Source organism: Mandrillus leucophaeus, unplaced genomic scaffold (assembly GCF_000951045.1).
Source record: "Mandrillus leucophaeus isolate KB7577 unplaced genomic scaffold, Mleu.le_1.0 Scaffold249, whole genome shotgun sequence".
Classification (NCBI taxonomy): Eukaryota; Metazoa; Chordata; class Mammalia; order Primates; family Cercopithecidae; genus Mandrillus; species Mandrillus leucophaeus.
Genome location: NW_012102576.1, coordinates 1,405,335 through 1,425,237, shown reverse-complemented (window position 1 = coordinate 1,425,237; position 19,903 = coordinate 1,405,335). Strand labels below are relative to the sequence as shown.

Below are 19,903 nucleotides of genomic sequence, written 5' to 3'. Positions count from 1 at the left end.
CAGCCTGGGCAACATGGTGAAACCTCGTCTCTACAAAAAAATACAAAAATTAGCTGAGCATGGTGTTGCATGCCTGTAATCCCAGTTATTCTGGAGGCTGAGGTGGGAGAATTGATTGAGCCCAGGAGAGCAAGGCTGCAGTGAGCCAATCACATCACAATACTCCAGCCTAGGTGACAAAGTGAGACACTGTCTCAAAAAAAAAAAAAAAAAAAAAAAAAGGAAATATTAAATGCTTATGTTTCTTCACCTAGATTACAAGTTATCTAAATTTTAAAGATTAATAAAAATACTTATTTTTGTAGGGTTGTTGGAGAAGAAAAGTTATTTTGCAAGTGCAGGATGACACTTAGCTGGTTCACAGTGGTACAAACATTTGCTAAAATAAAATATTTCCAAATCAGTTGATATAGTGCTACAGCCCCAGCTACCAGAATCCTTAGCCTGGGATTCCCCCAGACCTCCACATGATCCAGCAACTATCACAACAGGCATCTCTTGGACCTTGTTCTAGTGCTGTGGCCTGTGTTTTTAAATATTTAATTATCACCCTAGTTTTTAAATATTTAAATATCACCCTAGTGCACACGTGACAATATAATAATAATGTAAGAAAGGAGTCTTTATTTGAGAAAGCAAAGAAATTCAGTGAAATGATTCTGAGACAATCATAAAGCCATAGTATGGCTATTCCCCTTGGTCCCCAGGGATAATTGTAAGACTGAATAATAACATCAAATCAGAAGATGTCAGACAAGGAACTGGAGAATGTTTGTTAAACAAGTTCATTCGTCTGATGATGTAAATACACAGTCATTTTAAAAGCTGGTTTTGGCTCTGGTACCGTAGTTTCCTCTTTCCTCTCCAAGTCTCTTACTTCTTGGAGAATTTGGAAGAAGCATACTAATCCAAATCCTCAATCTTCACTGGGGCGGCCGTCTTCTCGCAAATCCAAAAAATTTCAGCACTACAGCGAGAAATATAAATATTTCCTTTTTGAAAATAAGCACATCCTTTGGATCCATTGATCTGGTCCAGTTCTTTAGTACTAAATCTGAAAATTAATTTGAAATGTATTATAAATTCTATATTTGAAACATGATCACTATTTAATGCTCTCAGTTGCTCTTACAGCCAATGTCATGTATCTGAATATTGAGAGACTTCTGCCTCCACAAACCTTCAAACTCTGAAGCTGCCTAAAACTGGCACAAAATCTGCCTAGAGCTGGCACATCTGGGTTCTTTATTTTAAGTTAATCATGATCCCGGGTAGAATTCTTTAAGAAAATACTTAAATCCTGGGCTGAGAATTTGTATGTCCTTCAGAAATATGGAATTCCATTAATGAAAGCTACTCAGTTCAGCTTATATTAGAAGTACGTGAAGTTCTCTGGGACTTTATGAAGAAAAACATAAAAATAAAATCACGTTCTGTTATAAAAAGCTATCACATTTTACTATGCACAAATATAACTTTTCACATAGTTATACATATGCGGTGGGTAAAAAGAGAACAAGACAGACGTTAAAAGAGGAAATGAATGACTATATAGATATGGTGCTGACAATAGTATTCACTTCCTCTGCTAAGAAAGTGATGTTAACCCTGAAATAATCTCTTTAGAAAATTATACCTGTCAAGTCTAAATTTTCTGTGTGCCCAACATTGCTTTTTCCTAAATGACCTGCATTACACTGTCATATTCTTTTCTTGCTTCAGGGCTAGGCTTACTAAATCTTAGCCTGGGCCTTTACTCAGTAGTCAAGGAAATGGTTCTACAATTTGGAAGCTCAGTCTCTCTAACCTGAGTTTGACGTGCTGGCTTATCTGACAGCTGCATGTCTCAGGGGCCAGGGTCTGTAGGTTCCGAACCCTGCTCGGAGTGGAGGGGCCACCTCCCTCACACTTTGATTAAGAGTGAGCAGAGAGGCCAAGGATGATTAAAATCCCTTTGGGAGAAGGGACACATCTTAGATTCCAACATGGAATGTGTTTACATGATGTCATGGTACTACTCCTGGAAACCCTCAGTCTAGTAGCAACACCTCAGATTAATATTAATCAGTTCACATGATGGAAATTCAGTGCATCTTGAATTAGAATTAATACATGAATTTAATGAATGTTCTCAGCATAATCAATTATGCCGAGTATTGCTCTTGTCACGAAGAGTAACTGTCACTTTTTTTGTTTGTGTATTATTCTGCATGTGCTTTTTGTCATTATTATTAGTGTGAAACCAGACTAGTTGACTTGATATGATTAATAACGGTGATTAGAGAATGGGGGATTAGTGTTTGAGTAGAAGTAGCCAGGATGAAACATTGGGAAATGGATGAAGATAAAGTGTATCCAGGAAGAAAGTAATAGACCTAGCATTGCTTGTGATTTAAGGAACTGCTGAGTCACAGCTGAAGCATGGCATCTTTGACAGAAGATGAGTGATTATTATTCAGTTTAAGAAAACTGACAACATGCTTTAAAGAATGAAACAGGAGGGAGGGGGGTGGATAATTATTTGTTGGGGGAGGAAGGTAGATAAAAAGCCATTATGGATACAAATATCTTGTTAGATAGAAGTAGTAAGACCTAGTGTTTGATAGATTATTAGGGTGAATACAATTAACAATAATCTACAGTACATTTCACAATAATGAGAAAATAATAATTTGAATGCTCCTAGCACAAAGAAAAGATAAATATTTAAAGTGATAGATATCCCAATTCCACTTATTTGATCTTTACACACTATCTGAGTGTATCAAATTATCTCATGTACCCCAAAACATATGCATCTCTTACGTATCAATAAAAAATTTAAAAATCCATTAAGATGCCAACGATCTTAAATTTTATCTAATATAAAAATACTATTATATTTAAAATATTAATACAGTTGTTTCATTTAAATGTACTTATGATGAGAGGTGTTCCTCAAAATTTTTTTTTATCATCTGTGAAAGAATTTAGCAAACCTAATATCCCCTTACACATTTTTGTTGACATCTATTTTTTCATAACTTTAAATAATTAAAAAAATTGAAAGTTTCCAAGTGTTATATATTCTATTTGTCCTTTAAATATTCTCATCCAAACCTTGAAGTGGAAGGTTTAGTTCATTTTAATTCATAAAAGATACTTGCCATACATATGTTGTAATTTGCAAGTCCTCAACATGACACTAATTCTTGAACTAATCAGTCAATTCAGTCTTACCTTTTGTTAGAAAATGGTTGACAGTTATTTGGTATAAATAAATCTGTTGATGTGTGTTCTTATGACCAGCAGTACCCTTTTGGATTGGAGGTGATGGAGAATCACAACAGCTGAGTGACTGAGTGCATAGTCCCTAAAGTGCAGTTTATGAGCTGAGTGACCTCAGGCAAGTTACTTAATCTCTCTGTGATAATATTTCTACCTATAAAATGGGAATATAACAGTGCTTTCTTCAAGGGTTAATATTTATAAAATACTTTGAATGTAGTATTAGGTGTGTGTGTGTTAAATAAACACATTTCTACCAAAAGATAAAGTTCAGTGCCTTGCCGTAAATTTGTCACAGAGATGAAATAAACTATACCTCCTTTCAATATTTGTTACTGGAGCTCTTTTCTCAGTATGTTGTACTCCTCTTCTTATGTCTGTATTTATAATTCTCACAATCATTATTAATTTTCCCAGGATTCCATGGGAAACTTGTGTTTACCCTCAATAGTTAGAGACGTACAAGGATGGAGAGGGAACAGAGCCATCTTCCCAGAACCAACTTCTGCCAGAGGAGTCCCATGATAATCCCAGCCAAAAGAATGAAAACATCAGTAATGGCTGTGACATAAGAAAATCCTGAGAAAACAGAGAAAAAGTTTTATGTGAGTGCCACATTCCAGTTTGCAGAGTTAAGATAGATGAGAACATTCATTAAATTCATGTATTAATTCTAATTCAAGATGCACTGAATTTCCATCATGTGAATCAGATATTTTATTTCTTTCTTTCTCATTGTATAGATAATGTCTATAATTAGAGAAAGAGACTCAATCCTACCTTTTCTTCCAAACTGTCTATCTTCACTAGGGTGGAGTTCTTGTCTATGCAGTCCTTTCTACTGTTAGTCCAGGTTTTCTCTTCATTTGTTGTAAAATAATAGCAACTATTTTGGTACCATTGCCACATCTTAGGACATGGATTACATCTGTGGTCTGAAAAGGAAATTATACTCAATAATAAAAACTGAATGACCCTGGAGTGACTGGAGAAGGCTTTGAAACAAAATCATTTAATTGAACAATAGAGTCTGAGAGCCAGCACTGTGAAACCATACTGCTTTAGAAGCCTCTGAAAATAAGGTGACCCCTGGTTATGGGTTGGGGCAATAGGGGTTCTCTTTTCAGGGCTTAGTCTTCTGGCTTCAGAATTACCAGCTATACTTTTAAGCTTTCATAACAACAGGATCACCTAGAAATAGTTAATGAAATGAGGGCTTGAAGTATCTGGGTTGGTATCATTCCAAGATACTTCCCAAATTTGCCTGTGGCTTCAAAAATATTAAATGAATTTGTATATTTCCTTGCTGTCTGTAAATTTGGTGCAACATCATTGAGGTTCATTGGATGACATAACTCTCTCAATACTCTGAGGTGGTGCATGTGATCAACTTAGACCAGGGCGACATATGCCATCTGACTGGTCAGCAGGTCTTAGTCTGATTACCTGAAGTATGAATGATTAGCTCTTGGCACAGTTTGATGGCCATTTGTTCCTGCCTCTTCAGTAGACTGGAGATCTGTGACTTGAGAAATTCCTCCTCCATGGACAAGTTATTGGAGTTGCCCAGTTGCTGGGATAAGTTACCCTGCCGCTGGTGGATGGTTTTCTGAAGTTGACTCAATTTCTCTGAATCTGAGTTAATGTCATTAGATATCTGCAAAACTCCAAGACATGACAGGAGACAAGTTCATATATTCTTCTATTCTCATAACTGTAGACAATTCTCATGACAGAAACATTTCTTAATTGTTCACAATTCATTAGTAGCTCTTAATATTTGAGGTATCATGCAAGAAACGAGATGCCTTTCTATTCCAAATTATTTATGGTTCTTTTTAATTTTATTTACATTTTTATTATTACACTATATTAAAATAATGATTTAATAATTATGTATTTCTGACATCACATCTAAGGAAGGGCCAGTCATTCTGCCACTCATTTTCGTGAAATTATTTTATTTTTGTTTTATTTTATTTGGAGATAGATGATGTAATTGTTGTTTTAATGAAAACAGCATTCTTTGGGACAATGGATATCGCAAACTCTGCAGATGACCTGAGATGCTTGTTTACCAAAAGGTTAAAAAAAGCAGATCTTAATGGCACATCAGACCATTTCTGGTCATGGGTCCATGAAATACACCCTTTTCATAAGCATTTAAGGTGCTTCATCAGCACAACAAATTTAAGAACCACTGCACCAAAAGCACTAAATTTTAGAAAAGAAATGTCACCCTTCTATATCAAACCAATGGACACATGTTATTGCATTTTCACTTAATTTTTAAATGTACATTATTGTAGAAGATCAGCTGCTAATCTCATACTGATTGGCTCCAGAATATCTGTCACTGCTGCTTGAACATCATATTCCTTTTCAAAAGAGCAAGGTACATCATTAACCTCTTTTTGTGTTGACAAAGATATGTCCAAATCCTAATTATCCATTAAATCTTAAAGAATTATCCATTAAATCATTAAAAAGAAATGAATGTGGCAGAGGAGATGTTAGTATCATTCAGCAAATTAACTTTCTTGACTATGAGTTCCCTGTAAGTGAATACCATGCCAATTCACTACTCTGTATACCATACACTTAACAACTCTATAAAGTTTGTATTCTCAGGATGTTTTCCTCATTACTCAAGAACTCCCTACCACGTTCATCCCCAACTGCCCAAGGATGGGTCAGAATCAATAGAACGTTACTTTGTGGCCGTGGTGCTTGAGAGTGGAGCTTCCATTGTCATGTGGAGATGGTTCAACTCTCTTAGTTGGTAAAGTGTATCAGGCCATTCTTCCTCCTTGTTTATATGTCTTTCTCATTCATAGAAATCAGGCTGCTGCTGCTACTTGGAAGATTTCTCTCCACTAGAGAAGTCTCATGTAAGCAGACTGAGCCTAGTCTAGTGCTAAGTCTTCCCGGTAAATAACATAGCATGCACTTCCTTCAGTACATATTTCGTGACTTTATTTCTCAGCCTTGGAATGATAAGTGAATGTGTGTCTAGGCAGAAAAGAGGCTCTTTATTCTAATGAATAACTAGAAACAAAGAGTCTTCATTTAAGTCCAGTTCAGCTTATCAAGATAAAACAATGAATTTAGAACCACATCCTGATAATGTTGTTTGCCGGTTTATTGGGATGATATGACGAATTGGAGATATATGAGACAGCAGAAAAGTATCAGAGGATTCAGGATGCTAGGACCCATCTGCAATCCAAGCTGATTACATATGGTTTACAAATAGGTTTTCTAGTTGCTTTTGTTGGGTTCGATGCGGATATACTTACACATCATCCCCAAGGTCACCAGCCCAATCAGCAACATCAGGCAAAGAGTTAGCAGACCCAGGGCAGCATGACGCCAAATGGGAGATGGAGCTGGATGCCCTGGAGAAAGCCCACAAAGCAATTAGCAAACAGAACTGCTTTGTGCTTTTTTCGCTTTGGTTTGTTTATTTCTCGCACTTAGGGAGCTTCCAGATACTAACATTTCTTTCTTGCTCCTTTGATGCCCTCATTTAGAAAATACCTAATATAGGGCCGGGCTCGGTGGCTCAAGCTTGTAATCCCAGCACTTTGGGAGGCCGAGACGGGCGGATCACGAGGTCAGGAGATCGAGACCATCCTGGCTAACACAGTGAAACCCCGTCTCTACTAAAAAATACAAAAAAAACTAGCCTAGCCGGACGAGGTGGCAGGTGCCCGTGGTCCCAGCTACTTGGGAAGCTGCGGCAGGAGAATGGCGTGAACCCGGGAGGCGGAGCTTGCAGTGAGCTGAGATTCGGCCACTGCACTCCAGCCTGGGCGACAGAGCGAGACTCCGTCTCAAAAAAAAAAAAAAAAGGAAAAAAAAAAAAGAAATTACCTAATATAAAGTACAATGAGGGTGCCGTCATTGGTTCCCCTCCATTTCTCCACCGCTCTTCTTCCCTTTAAGAGGAAGCTTCTCCTAATTTCAAGGTTTTTGCTTTACACCATTACCCACTTTTCTTCCTCAAGTTTATTGAATTCATAAATGAGAGATCTATAAAGTGCTTTTCTGGATGATACTGACAGTAGGAGACACCTCAAGCTTTTGAGCTCAAAAGTCTCTATAAGGCAGATGTTCTATCTGCCTTGTAAAAGTGGATTCTACTTTTTAAAGTATCTTTTACCTGTTAACAATAACTTATCTATTATTCATGCTATTTATCACCTAATAACTAATGAATGAATACTGAATGAAAGAAAGAAAGAATGTGCAGTCTAACTTACAAACAGCAGAATAGACCAGAAAGCCATTAGCATCCTACTCTTAGTAGTTGTTGTCTAAAATATCAGTGATTGTCATATTTTCCTTAGCTTCGTGTTCCTTGATTTAGGTCCAAATAACATCTAACCCAATATTTTAGATATAGCGTTACAGTCTCCAGGTGCACTGATATGCACCATATCCACACTTCCCTTTTTCCTCACAGATTAGAATTAGAAGTTAAAAAAAGAGAAGGCAAAAATGTGGAACCACCTTTATTAGACACATGCAAAGTCTATTCCCATCATCTTTTTGTAGATATCCTTCCCTCAAATGTCATGTACCACACAAAATGTAAAGATAAATCTAGAGGGCAGGAGAAAGAAGATCAGATGACTGACATGATTCAGGAGAACCTGGATAGTTAACATATCTGAAAATAAGAGATGTGGTCTTATGTCCACAGAATCTGGTTTGATTCTTGAACATGGAGACTGCTATTTATTCCAATTAGGCATAAGAGAATGAGCTGAAGACCAGCACTGAGTCTGGGCTTCCCCACATAGCAGTTGTGTGAGCTTGTTAAATTATCTAATTTCTCTCAGCCTCAGTTTCTTCATCTATGTAATGGAGAAAATACTAATATTCGAATATTATCGTGAATTGTCATCACAATTATATCTGTATATAATGTACATAAAATACTACCCAGATACTATTATTACTGGTTCAACATTACAAATTATTTCTTCATCTATGTAATGGAGAAAATACTAATATTCTATTATTACTGGTTCAACATTACAAATTATACTTGGATTTCAACTACCCTAAAATTTGAAAAACTACTGACAAAAGAGAAACTAGCTCTGATCCATTTCTAATCCATCTTCCAGTTCTCTCTGAAGTAACTTACATCATCTAAAAGAAAAATGTCCTCTACCTTCTCTATTTTAGAAGCCTCCAATCTGGTTTCTGAAAGAATATCCTCCTGGCATCTCTAACAAGGTATAAATATCAAGGATTATATTCATAAAAAGAAATCTCTAATTCCCCAGGCTCAATTTCTGGCATGTCCAGTCAGAATTTTTCTCTACAACACAGAGCTTCCTGAAACATAGTGATATCACACAATTTTAAAGAGGTTCTGAAAGTCACATATTTTCGCTTCAACCTTGGGAACACTCACTCTTCTACTACATTCCACAAGATTTGTTCCCATTTTGGAGATTTCACAGCACACTGTCTTTAACGCCAGCATTAAAGCCGGCACCTCAAATCATTTAACACCTGTCCACTCCCCCAATGACACAGCTGGTGTTCTCTGAACTCCTACCTTTTTTTCTTAGGTTATTTCCATGTCGGTTATTCCTTGCTCCAGCATAATCCTGAAATGTGAGTGTCGCGTAGGTCACTTCTTCAGACATTGTAGAAGAAAACCCTACTTTAAATTATCTAATTAATGTTTCAATATCTTGAGGCCTGGGAACAGGGTGTCTTTTTCAAGGCTGGGAGCTTTGATATAGACACTCAGCTGACCCAGACACACTCCACTGCCCCTCTGTAAGAGGAGAATGACAATTTGTTTCTCTGCAGAGAAAGTGAGAAAAGTCAAATATTCTCCTTAGAAATATTCTCATTAGAATGTTACAGATCTCAAACTGTCTGCTCTGTCAGCATTGTTTCTTGCTGTGCAGCTAAGAAGGGGTGCTTGGAGGCAGAACGGGAGGAATGTGGAGAACCTCCATGATCCTGGAGGTAGAGGCTGCTCTGAATGTTTCAGAAAAGAGTCAGGTTATCTTCTTTACATCTACCTAAGGCTAGCTAATCTGCCTGGAGATGCTGGTTCTAGTTTATTCTCAGCCACATCAGATATTAAGCAGAAACACACATTAAGACAGGAAGAGCTGTGTCACAGACCTGGCTGCCATTATAGGAAATTCAAACACGTGTGTGTGTGTGTGTGTGTGTGTGTGTGTGAGAGAGAGAGAGAGAGAGAGAGAGGGATGGTGTTGGTAATGGGGTATGGAGAAGAAATTGATAGCTACTTAGCTACTTAACGTGAGTATGAATGGGAGTGCCCTCTTCTGGCAAGATTGGAAAAGTTCCTAACAGAACACCCACCCTAGAATAATCCTTCAGACAGCAAGGAATACACAGGACAAAATTTTTAAAAGATTTTTAAAACCTGAAGTTTCATGAGAGTGAAAGTGAAAAAAGCAGGTCGATTCTAGAGAGAATGAGACTGGCACATGGTAAGGTGTTTTTGGTTTTATTTTTTATTTATTTATTTATTTATTTATTTATTTTTTCATTTTTTAGATGGAGTCTCGCTCTGTCGCCCAGGCTGGAGTGCCGTGGTGAGATCTCGGCTCACTGCTTTTAGTTCGTTTGTTTGTCTTTCAGTCATTCCTGCAGGGTAGCAGAATTCTTATAGAAAGCATGCTGTATATCCGGATTACAAAATCAGATGATGCTGTGTGGGGCAACCACAGCTACAAAGAGCACTGAAGTAACTGAATATCCATACAACTACTGGTTAATGAGGATCTCTAGAGTGTCTTTAGGACTTGAAGCCTCTTTAAACTTCTATGTATTTAGATTTTATTTTTTTTAAACTTAATAAAATAACCAACCTCTATTTTATCTCGCTTAGGTCTAAAAATACTCTGAAAAGATGCATCCAGTACAATTGAAGTAAACTCACTGCACTGCTTTGTGCAGTGAGTTTACTTATACTGTGATATTATAAATTTGAACAACACAACATGAGCAATAAAGAGTTGACAGTTTGTATAAACAGTGTTCTATTATCTGGAAGAACAGGAGAAAACAACATGTTGCACATGTACTTGGTCATAGGATTTATAGCCATAGGATTTACATACACCTTAAAAAACTGAACCTACTTCTAAACCTACCATAACTTTTCATTAAATTTACTAATTTATATAACAAAGTAAATTGTTGTTAAGAATCTGCGGGAGGTCGAATAATAGCCCTGAAGGATGCCCACGTTCTAATCCTCAGAACCTCTGAATATGGCGGCTCACCTTGGCAAAAGGGACGTTTCAGATACTGTTACGGTTTTTCAATAGTGTAACTGATCAAATAAGCTACAGAGATGCTGTAAATTTTGAAGGTTACAGACCTTGAGATGAGAAAATTACCCTGGATTATCTGGGTAGATGCGATTTGATTACTTGAGTCCTTAAAAATGGAAGATATTTCTTAGATGTGGTCAGAAGGTGATGTGACCAAAGCAAAGAAAAGAACGCTCAGGGACATGCAATATTGCTAGCTGAAGAGGGAGGAAGGGAGCCAGGAGCCAGTGAATTTGGGCTAGACAATGGAAAAGTAATAAGGAAACTGTTTTCCACAGAGCGAGCCTTTAGAAAGGAATATATCCCTAGCGAGAGCCCTGATGTTAGCCCGGTGAGACTCATGTCACACTTTTAACCTGCAGAGCCTTAAGATAATACATGTGTGGCAATTTGTTACAACAGCAATATGTAGTCAATACAGAACCCAGGAAAATATGGGCGGGGCAGGGGGGCGCTATACATGACTGATGAAACTAAGGAATCTCTTCTAAAACTTTCCTTTGGGGAGAGGCAGATGATTGGATAACTGTACTTAGGTGAAGGATTTGGTATGAGTTTTGTGGTTTCAGATGACTGGGGAGTGATCTAAAACTTCCAACGCTCATGTCTGTGTGGAGATTTTCTTAGTCAAAGGTGTCCATCATGAGGTGCACTCACTCCACAGGTGTGAAGCAGGTACAGAAAGGCAATGTGAAAACTTTCTCTTTAGGAATATTGTGCATGATCTCTAGACACCTGAATGTACATATGTTGCTTGGTCATTGTTTTTTTCCAAATTGATGAAATACTCAAAAAAATGTTGGAGGCTCTAAGTCATATATCAACAAAACTCCACTATCAAAAATATGGAAACAAATAATAAATCTATACTTTTTACTATTCTAGGTGAATTAAGAAAAGGCAGAGACCATTGACATTAATAGGACCAGTTTAAATAAGTGATTACAAAAATAAGAAATTAAGAATGGTTTTCTATCTCTGTTCTGGTCTGTGTCGGTTCCTGCAGGTGGGTTCGTGGTCTCGCTGACCTCAAGAATATAGTCATGGACCTTCACGGTGAGTGTTACAGCTTTTTTTTTTTTTTTTTAGACGAGTGTTGCTCTGTCGCCCAGGCTAGACACTCGCAATCTCGCAATCTGGCGCAGTCTCGGCTCACTGCAAGCTCCGCCTCCTGGGTTTATGCCATTCTCCTGCCTCATTCCCCGGAGTTGCTGGGACTACAGGTGCGCCACTACCCCAGCTAATTTTTTGTATTTTTAGTAGAGACGGGGTTTCACTGTGTTAGTCAGGATGGTCTCGATCTCGTGATCCACCTGCCTCGGCCTCCCAAAGTACTGCGATTACAGTTACAGCTCTTAAAGATGGCACAGACGCAAAGACTGGGCAGTAGCAAGGTTTGTCGCCAACAGTCAAAGCACCCACGGCACCTGATTAGATTGCTGCTGCGGGTAGATGGGGTGCCCAGCTTTTATTTCCTATTGTCCCCGCCCATGTTCCATTTCTGTCCTATCAGAGTGCCCTTTTTACAATCCTCCCCACAATTGGCTATTTTTAGAATCTGCTGATTGGTGCATTTTACAGAGCACTGATTGGTGCATTTTACAGAGCACTGATTGGTGTGTTTTACAGTGTGCTGATTGGTGCATTTTACAGAACGCTGATTGGTGTGTTTTACAGTGTGCTGATTGGTGCATTTTACATGGCGCTGATTGGTACATTTTACAATCCTCTTGTAAGACAGGAAAGTTCCTCATCTCCCCACTCTATCCAGGAAGTCCAGCTGGCCTCACGCTCATAACTTTCACCAGATTTTGCAAAAACTGGGTTTGTATCCTCATTTCCTTAATTCTTTCACGTACCTTAAAGTTTCCTAACAAAGTATTAACCTCTCACTATCCATGAAATGATGCCTAGCTTGAACAATGATGAAGAATGTCACCTGGTTCCTAATTATTTCTAAGAGAAAGAAGATTGATAACACTTCTCACATACTTTCTATTATTATGATCCAAAAAGCTGTATCATCTATCATTATTAGTGTATGATCATATTAATTTAGACATTTCTGTACTTTTCTCCCTTAAAAACTTACAGCATCTCTGTAGCTTATTTTATCAGTTACGCTGTTAAAAAACTCACTTTGTTACATTTACTAAATTCTTCTCATTTCTTTATTATTTTTTCAACTCTCTTAAATCTTATTGACCTCTACTCCTATCATGATTATCATCAGTGATTTCGAAATTCAGGTGGGTGATAATTCCAATACTCTGGGCTCTCATTTCTTGAATTTGCCTCCAATAACCTTACCCACACTCAGAAATCAGTTGCTCGCACACAAAAATCAGTCACCCACTAGATGATCCTAGCTGAGAGCTATGCTATTCACCATAGTAATCACTAGGCATATAATGGCTATTTAAATTAATTAAAATTAAATAAAATTTAAAATGTATTTCCTAGGTCTCACTAGTCATACTTCAGGTACTTAATAGCCACAGGTGGCATTGGCTATGCAATTGGACAGTGCAGGTAAATAATATTTCCATTATTCCCAACATTGCTATTTGAACAGCAGTGTCCTAGAGTGCAGACAATTTCATTTCCAGTATGAGAAACTCCTCCATTATCTGTTTTAGATACTTCACTCTCTGACCTCCACCTCCTATCTTTCCAGCCCACTCTCTCTGGGGATTCTGCACTCTACAGTATTTCAGTGCCCACTGAGATAGCAACCTCACTGACCATGCCACATTTTTACTGTTGTCAGTCCCTCATGTCTCACTGTCTATTATACCTAGCATGCACCACTTACCGGGGACAATTATAAAAATCATTTTATTACACACAGCTCCAACTTCCTTGCTTACCTCTTCATTATCATAAGCATCTAGAAAATGCAGCTTGGTTAAATCCAACCCTACCTGCTCTGTGCATACATTCAAATAGCTGAATGTGACCATATTAGCTGGTTTTATCTTACGTTTTTGAAATGTAACTTCCCAGCACTCTTACTAATCAATCTGTTCTGCAAATCTCCTAAAAGATTATTCCCCATCTCTTTTTCTTTCTCAAACTCTCAAATTTCTTTCTGTCTTCTCTTTCTACAAACTCAGTGGTTAACCTGGCTTTTCCATTAACATTATCTTAAGCAAAAAAAATTCAGAAAGGCATTTTCTCTGTTTCACTAATCAAATATACCAAAACACCTACATCAGTATGTAAGGTAGTATCCTTTTCAACAGTGGTTAAATTGTACTACCTCATCTAAGATTAATCTCCATCTGTATATTAAAATCCATTCACCTGTCTCCTTAAAGATTTCAAGCTTGCAATTTTCCTTCTTTTTTTCTTTCTGGCACTATCAATTTTTCCATTTTTTTCATCTCTACTTGTTCACTTACATTGACTTCCCAAGATGATGTAATATCTCCTATGTAAAAACAAGCAAAAGCCATCTTTTGTTTATCATACCACCATACACATGATCACCCCATTTCTCTAATTTTCTTAACAACAAATGGCTTCAAAAATTTCTCTGTGGTCTTCTCGAACCTCTTCTAATTAGGCCTTTTTCTTCACTATTTCTATAAAAACAATCCTGCTAAAGTCACCATTACCTCAATATAAACCCATTCAATGGCTAGTTCTTAGGATTCATCTTACACATTGTATAAACAGAATTTTAAATAACTGATTATTCACTTTTTATAATAAACTTTCTTCTCCAAAATACTTTGTAACACCCTACGACATCATTCTCTTGGTTTTCCTTTTGCTACACTCACAACCCAATCCTCCCTCAGATTAACTGATTCCTCTTTAAATTAACTTAAGATGTTTTCGTGCCCTAGAGTTCAAATGTTGGTCTTTTTTTAAAAAAAAAAAAAAAAAACAAACAAAAAAAAACAAAAACTTATCCTGGATTGAACTACATTGAATAGTACCCAGAGAAAGGCAGAATAGGAATTAATTTCTTACAGATTCATGACTTGAGATAACAGCCATACATTGATAATGTCCAAAAATTGTTATTTCCATACCAGTGCTTGATCTACAGGATCACATATCTGACTGGATTCTTGGCATATTCTCTTCAATATATTATATGATTTTCTAACTTAACACATCAAAAAATGGGTACTTTTTCCCAATGTGTTTCTTCTTCTTAGTAAATGTACATTCCATGTGTACAGTTTCTCGGCTAAAAACTTGGAATCACCTTTGACATTTCTTGCTGCTCTCACATGAATTAAATCTGTCAGAAAATATTGTTCACCTTGGAAAATAGGGAAACACAGTTATTAAATGTGGAAGTATTGTTGATTTAGAAGACCTTAAAAGAAATATTGAGTTAACATGACAGAAGGATTCGTTCTCACTCTGTTCTTTCTGTTCTCACATTTCATGCTTATTTCAGAGGACTCTTTTAAAGTGGGGTTTAAATGGGCAAGTACCTAGAGAATAGCAAGAATGACAATTAATTCAGAGTTATTTACAAAAAAGAGATAGGGAAAAGTGAAGATGAAAGCCAGAGGTATCCGAGACTTAAAGGAAACAAAAATAAACTAAAAGCAGAAGGAAAATAAATGGCCACAAGGAGGAGACAGAGGATGGATATAGGATGGAATTTATTTTGAAACTTATTAATATATTTACCCAATCAGGTGAATATACCTGACCAGCATAATAAAATATCCCAATTAAAATGAAGCACTATGAAAACAGATGAATTGATTCAAATCCCGGAGCAACACTTACTTACCGTGTGACTTTCGGCAAGTTACTGAACCTCTGTGCTTTATTTTTCTGAATAGTAAATCTGCCATAAGTTTAATTCCTGCCACAAATATAACTGATAAAAGCATACAGAAACAGCAATAAATGGCAGCTGTCATCGTAGAAGTAAGTTTGGATTATTCTGGATTATCTTAAAAATGGAAGAAACCTGGGCAATTGTCCAAGCACTGACAGTGAAGCTTAAACAAACGAATCCTCATAAATACAACCAGGGTCTGCCTCGAGCCTGTCCAGAAGAACTCGATTATATCACTTGTCTTCATTCATAACTCTTTCCATGATATACAATTATCTTGATCTTTGCTTTCTAAGTTTCTTTACCATCTGTGCTGACCACCCTCTACTATAATATAAGCTAAATGCTTGTATGATTCATTAACCATTGGTCCCCAGAAAATAGAATTGTGCCTGGGACATCTGTAGTGATCAACAAACAAATGTTCAAATAAATGATTAATTAATAGTCCCTGCCATGATGTTTTATAGTAATGTAATTGGAAAGTACAATAGTAGCTATACCTAACATTCTGCAAATCCTTAATTCAAATATACTAGATCATTTCACTTTCCCTTTGATACAGACAAGAGACAGGGAAATACTGGGTAGAAGAGGGTGGTTCCTACCACACACTGGGGCCTGTCGTGGGGTGGGAGTAGAGGGGAGGGATAGCATTAGGAGATATACCTAATGTAAATGACAAGTTAATGGGTGCAGCATACCAACATGGCACATTTATACATACGTAATAAACCTGCACGTTGTGCACATGTACCCTAGAACTTAAAGTATAATAAAATATATATAATATTACATATATATACACACACACATAAAGAAGAGGGTGGTTTCCTGACATGTGCCCCACTCTCAAGCCAGGAGACTGACAGCCTAGAATGGGGACAGACATTCCTATTTTCATGACCCAAAAAGTTGCCTTTTGGCCTGCCATGCCCCCTATTCTGTACCCATATAAACTCTGAATCCAAGCTCCAGATCAGATGAGCGGATGAGGAGATGAGAAAACAAGCAGATGAAATGACAAGGCAGAGAAAGAGAGAAGAGGAGGAACTTCTGAATGCCAAGAGGAGTTTGGCTGGGAGTGGTCAGAGAGTAGTTTGGCTGTTGGATGGCCGAACTCCAGAGGAAGATCACCTTCCCACTTCATCCACCTTCCAACTCCCCATTCATCCCTCTAGGAGCCACCTCCACAACTCAGTAAAACCCCCACATTCATCCTTTGAGTTCATGTGTGACCTGTTTCTTCTGGGATGCTGGACAAGAGCTTGGAATACAGAAAGCTGTCACACTGGCCCTCTGCCCTTGCAGAAAGACCGAGGAGTCACTGAGCTGGTTAACACTTAAGCTGTCTGCAGATGGCAGAGCTAAAAGAGCATTGAACACTGGCATTGCAGGCACCCACCCCTAGACACTACAAGGGGCTCACCCCCGCCCCTGCACCTGCCTGTCCGCATGCTGTCCCTTCCACAAGGGATTTGAGCTCATGGCAGTCAAACAGATAGACACACCCCTGTCACACACCCTGCATGGGGAGCCAAAACTCTCCCATTTCACCTTAATCACATGATTTCCCTCAATCACACTGGGTGGATTAGATGAGATTAGATGGTACTGCTTATTTTTTATTTCTTTTTGAGTTGGTCTGGCTCTGTCACCCAGGCTGAACTGCAATGGTACAATTTTGGCTCATTGCAACCTCTGCCTCCTGAGCTCGAGTGAACCTTCCACCTCAGACTCCCAAGTAGCTGAGACTTGTGCCACACACCACCACACACAAATAATTTTTTTTTTTTTTTTTTTTTTTTTGGGTAGAAGAAGGGTTTCAGCATGTTGCTCAGGCTGGTCTCAAACTCCTGAGCTCAAGAAATCTTCCTACCTCGGCCTCCCAGTGTGTTGGGATTACAGGAGTGAGCTAGCATGCCTGACGCCTGGTATTGTTTTTTACAAGAAGTACATGTATTCAAACTTCCTGACCTTTATTCAGATGTTTGCCCTGCCTGAAAAACATTGCTTTCTCCTTTCTCCTCTTAGTCAATATTTACCTTATCTTCAAATATTAATGTAAATCTTAATTTAATTGTTATTTATGATTTAACTTTTTACTTACATATGTTTTGTGTACATATGCCTGACTAACTCTGTGGTATGATGCAGACTGACACATTTTTTCCTTCAGTTTCCCTACTCTTGGTAACAAATGCTCTGCTGTAATTTTGGTCTAATAGTTATTAATTGTTTAGTTTATTAACTTTAAAAAAAACTTATTTCATTTTGAAATCCACATGTTTAAGCTTTCTGTGAATGAAGGAGAAAATATTAATTATACTTTTCTGTGACAGGAAATCCTACCATTTCCAGATTAAACAGTATTTGGTATTTGGGGAAAGCCTGGTAACTCAAAGGCGACAGCTTTGGTGTAAAAGTGGTATACATTCAAAAGTCTGTGAGTAGCTAGGATCAGTTGTGAAACACACTTCCTTTTGTTTCTGTCTGGAATCATTATTATAATGCCCACAGTGGTCAACATCTTCTTGTCTTTCTCTTTTACAAATCCACCGGCCATCCCTGTATATTGATCGGTCTTAGCCGTAATGTTATGTATTCCACTAGTTTTCATTCTTACTGCATGTATTCCTTGTCATTGTTATCTTAGTGTCTTTAACTCATTGTTCAGCCAAAAACATAGATAATGGAGTCTATGAAAGACATCATAATGTAGTGGAAAGAATTTAGAAACCGGGTAAATGGTACTACTTTTTACAAGAAGTGTGGTGATTAACAAGTTCCTCAAATTATTTAAACTTCTCTTCCCATGTGCAAAATCAGGATTATAATGCCTGTGATACATATATGCTTCACTTATTCAACAAATATGTATTGGGTAACACAGAAAGTCATCACTTAACATCATTAATTAATAGATTCTTAGAAACTGTGACTTAGGTGAAGCAAGGTAGAACAAAGCCAATCTGATCATAGGCTAATGGATATAAACAAGAGCTAAGCACTTACAGCATATTTCTGGTCACAAAAACATTACCCAAGTGGTAAATAAAGACTCAAAACACTTCTAAAAGTAACTATTAAAACAATTGTGAATTATACATAATACATACATTCAGGAAAGAGGAATAAAAACAAGTAAGGTAATTATTTACTCAACTTTTGGTTAAACAGTGGGTGTTGGTGGTCATAGCAGTAGGTTAAATCAAGGAATGGATATTTGCAAAGCAAAAATTGTCAGAAGCACCTTCTAAATGATGTAAGTCAACAAGACTATTATCGGTAGAGTGGGCTCCCTGAGTGCTTTCAGACTGCATTGCTTATTGTCTAGTTTATACTGCATTTGTATAGTTATTGACTATTCTACAAATTCTTATTTTATAATAATTTGTATTCATTCATTCATTCATTTTCCGATCTGCTTATTCCAGCTGTATGGTTTAGGTGGCCAGAGCACATCCCGGCAATGCAGGGACAAGGTGGGCACTGACTCTGGACAGGCCACCATCCCACCACAGGGCACACGCACACACACACCAACATTCAGTCACACTGGGAGCATGTAGACACATCAATTCACCTAATGTGCACAGTTTTGGGATGTGGGAGAAAACTGGAGGACCTGGGGAAAACCCACGCAGACAGAGGAGACCGTGCAAACTCTACACAGTGGCCCCAGGTAGGAAGCAATTTTTTTCCTCAAAACATTATAACAGAACAATCTTATACAAAAGGATGTTACTCGAGAACCTGCTTTAAGTGAATGTCCATCACTATTTTAGAGCCAAGAAACATTTTCTTCTGGGGATAATGGATGAAAATTTTATTACCGAAGATAACTATGTGTGTCGGATAGTGATCAGCATTATAGAAAAGAGTGAAGCAAGGAAGAGGGACAAGAAGGTAGGCTGGTGTGTAGTCAGGTGGGTAAGATGTTCTAAATGTGTGTGTGTGTTTTTCGTTTTTTTTTTGAATAAAAAAAGAGAAGTTCACATAGCTAAAATCTAACACTCTGTGCTTCATAAAGACTAGCCTCATGATTTTTCTCCGTGAATACTCAGCACCAATTTCAGTGTCTGGAACGTAATTAACATTCGTTAAATATTTGCTTTAAAACAGACAATTTAGAGTGTTCTTAATCTATAAAATATTAAATGAATAAAAGGTTTTATTTCAAATTCAATTTCATCAGGAAATTTGGAATAAAGAATTTTTTAGGCCGGATGTGGTGGTTCACACCTGTAATCCCAGCACTTTGGGAGGCCGAGGCAGGCGGATCATGAGGTCAGGAGATTGAGACCATCCTGGCTAACATGATAAACCCCGTCTCTACTAAAAATACAAAAAAAAAAAAAATTAGCTGGACGTGGTGGCAGTCGCCTGTAGTCCCAGCTACTTGGGAGGCTGAGGCAGGAGAATGGTGTGAACTTGGGAGGCGGAGCTTGAAGTGAGCCAAAATTGCACCACT

The 19,903-nt window shown here is 37.7% G+C and overlaps 2 protein-coding genes across 2 annotated transcripts in view; one reads left to right on the top strand and one right to left on the bottom strand.

Annotated features, from left to right (window-relative positions):
* Positions 1-601: 601 nt before the first annotated feature.
* On the bottom strand, positions 602-9,064 carry CLEC12B (C-type lectin domain family 12, member B). Its single transcript, XM_011983328.1, has 6 exons — positions 8,846-9,064; positions 6,567-6,665; positions 4,714-4,932; positions 4,048-4,202; positions 3,731-3,846; positions 602-1,054 (listed from the first exon to the last, which is right to left on the bottom strand). The coding sequence occupies exons 1-6, from the start codon at positions 8,934-8,936 to the stop codon at positions 904-906; spliced, it is 831 nt and encodes a 276-aa protein (XP_011838718.1). The 5' UTR covers positions 8,937-9,064; the 3' UTR covers positions 602-903.
* The window catches only part of CLEC1B (C-type lectin domain family 1, member B), a 25,012-nt gene continuing 11,133 nt past the window's right edge, over positions 6,025-19,903 (top strand). The window contains exons 1-2 of the mRNA XM_011983330.1: positions 6,025-6,049; positions 8,859-8,904. The gene's annotated coding sequence lies outside the window, so the exon portion shown is untranslated. The remainder of the gene's footprint in view (positions 6,050-8,858; positions 8,905-19,903) is intronic.

Coding starts and splice junctions, on each gene's coding strand:
- CLEC12B (XM_011983328.1), bottom strand. CDS start 8,936: ATGTCTGAAGAAGTGACCTACGCGACACTCACATTTCAGGATTATGCT. Junction 6,666..8,845: donor AAATAACCTAAGAAAAAAAG/GTAGGAGTTCAG, acceptor GGCTTTCTCCAG/GGCATCCAGCTCCATCTCCC. Junction 4,933..6,566: donor GGTGACCTTGGGGATGATGT/GTAAGTATATCC, acceptor CATGTCTTGGAG/TTTTGCAGATATCTAATGAC.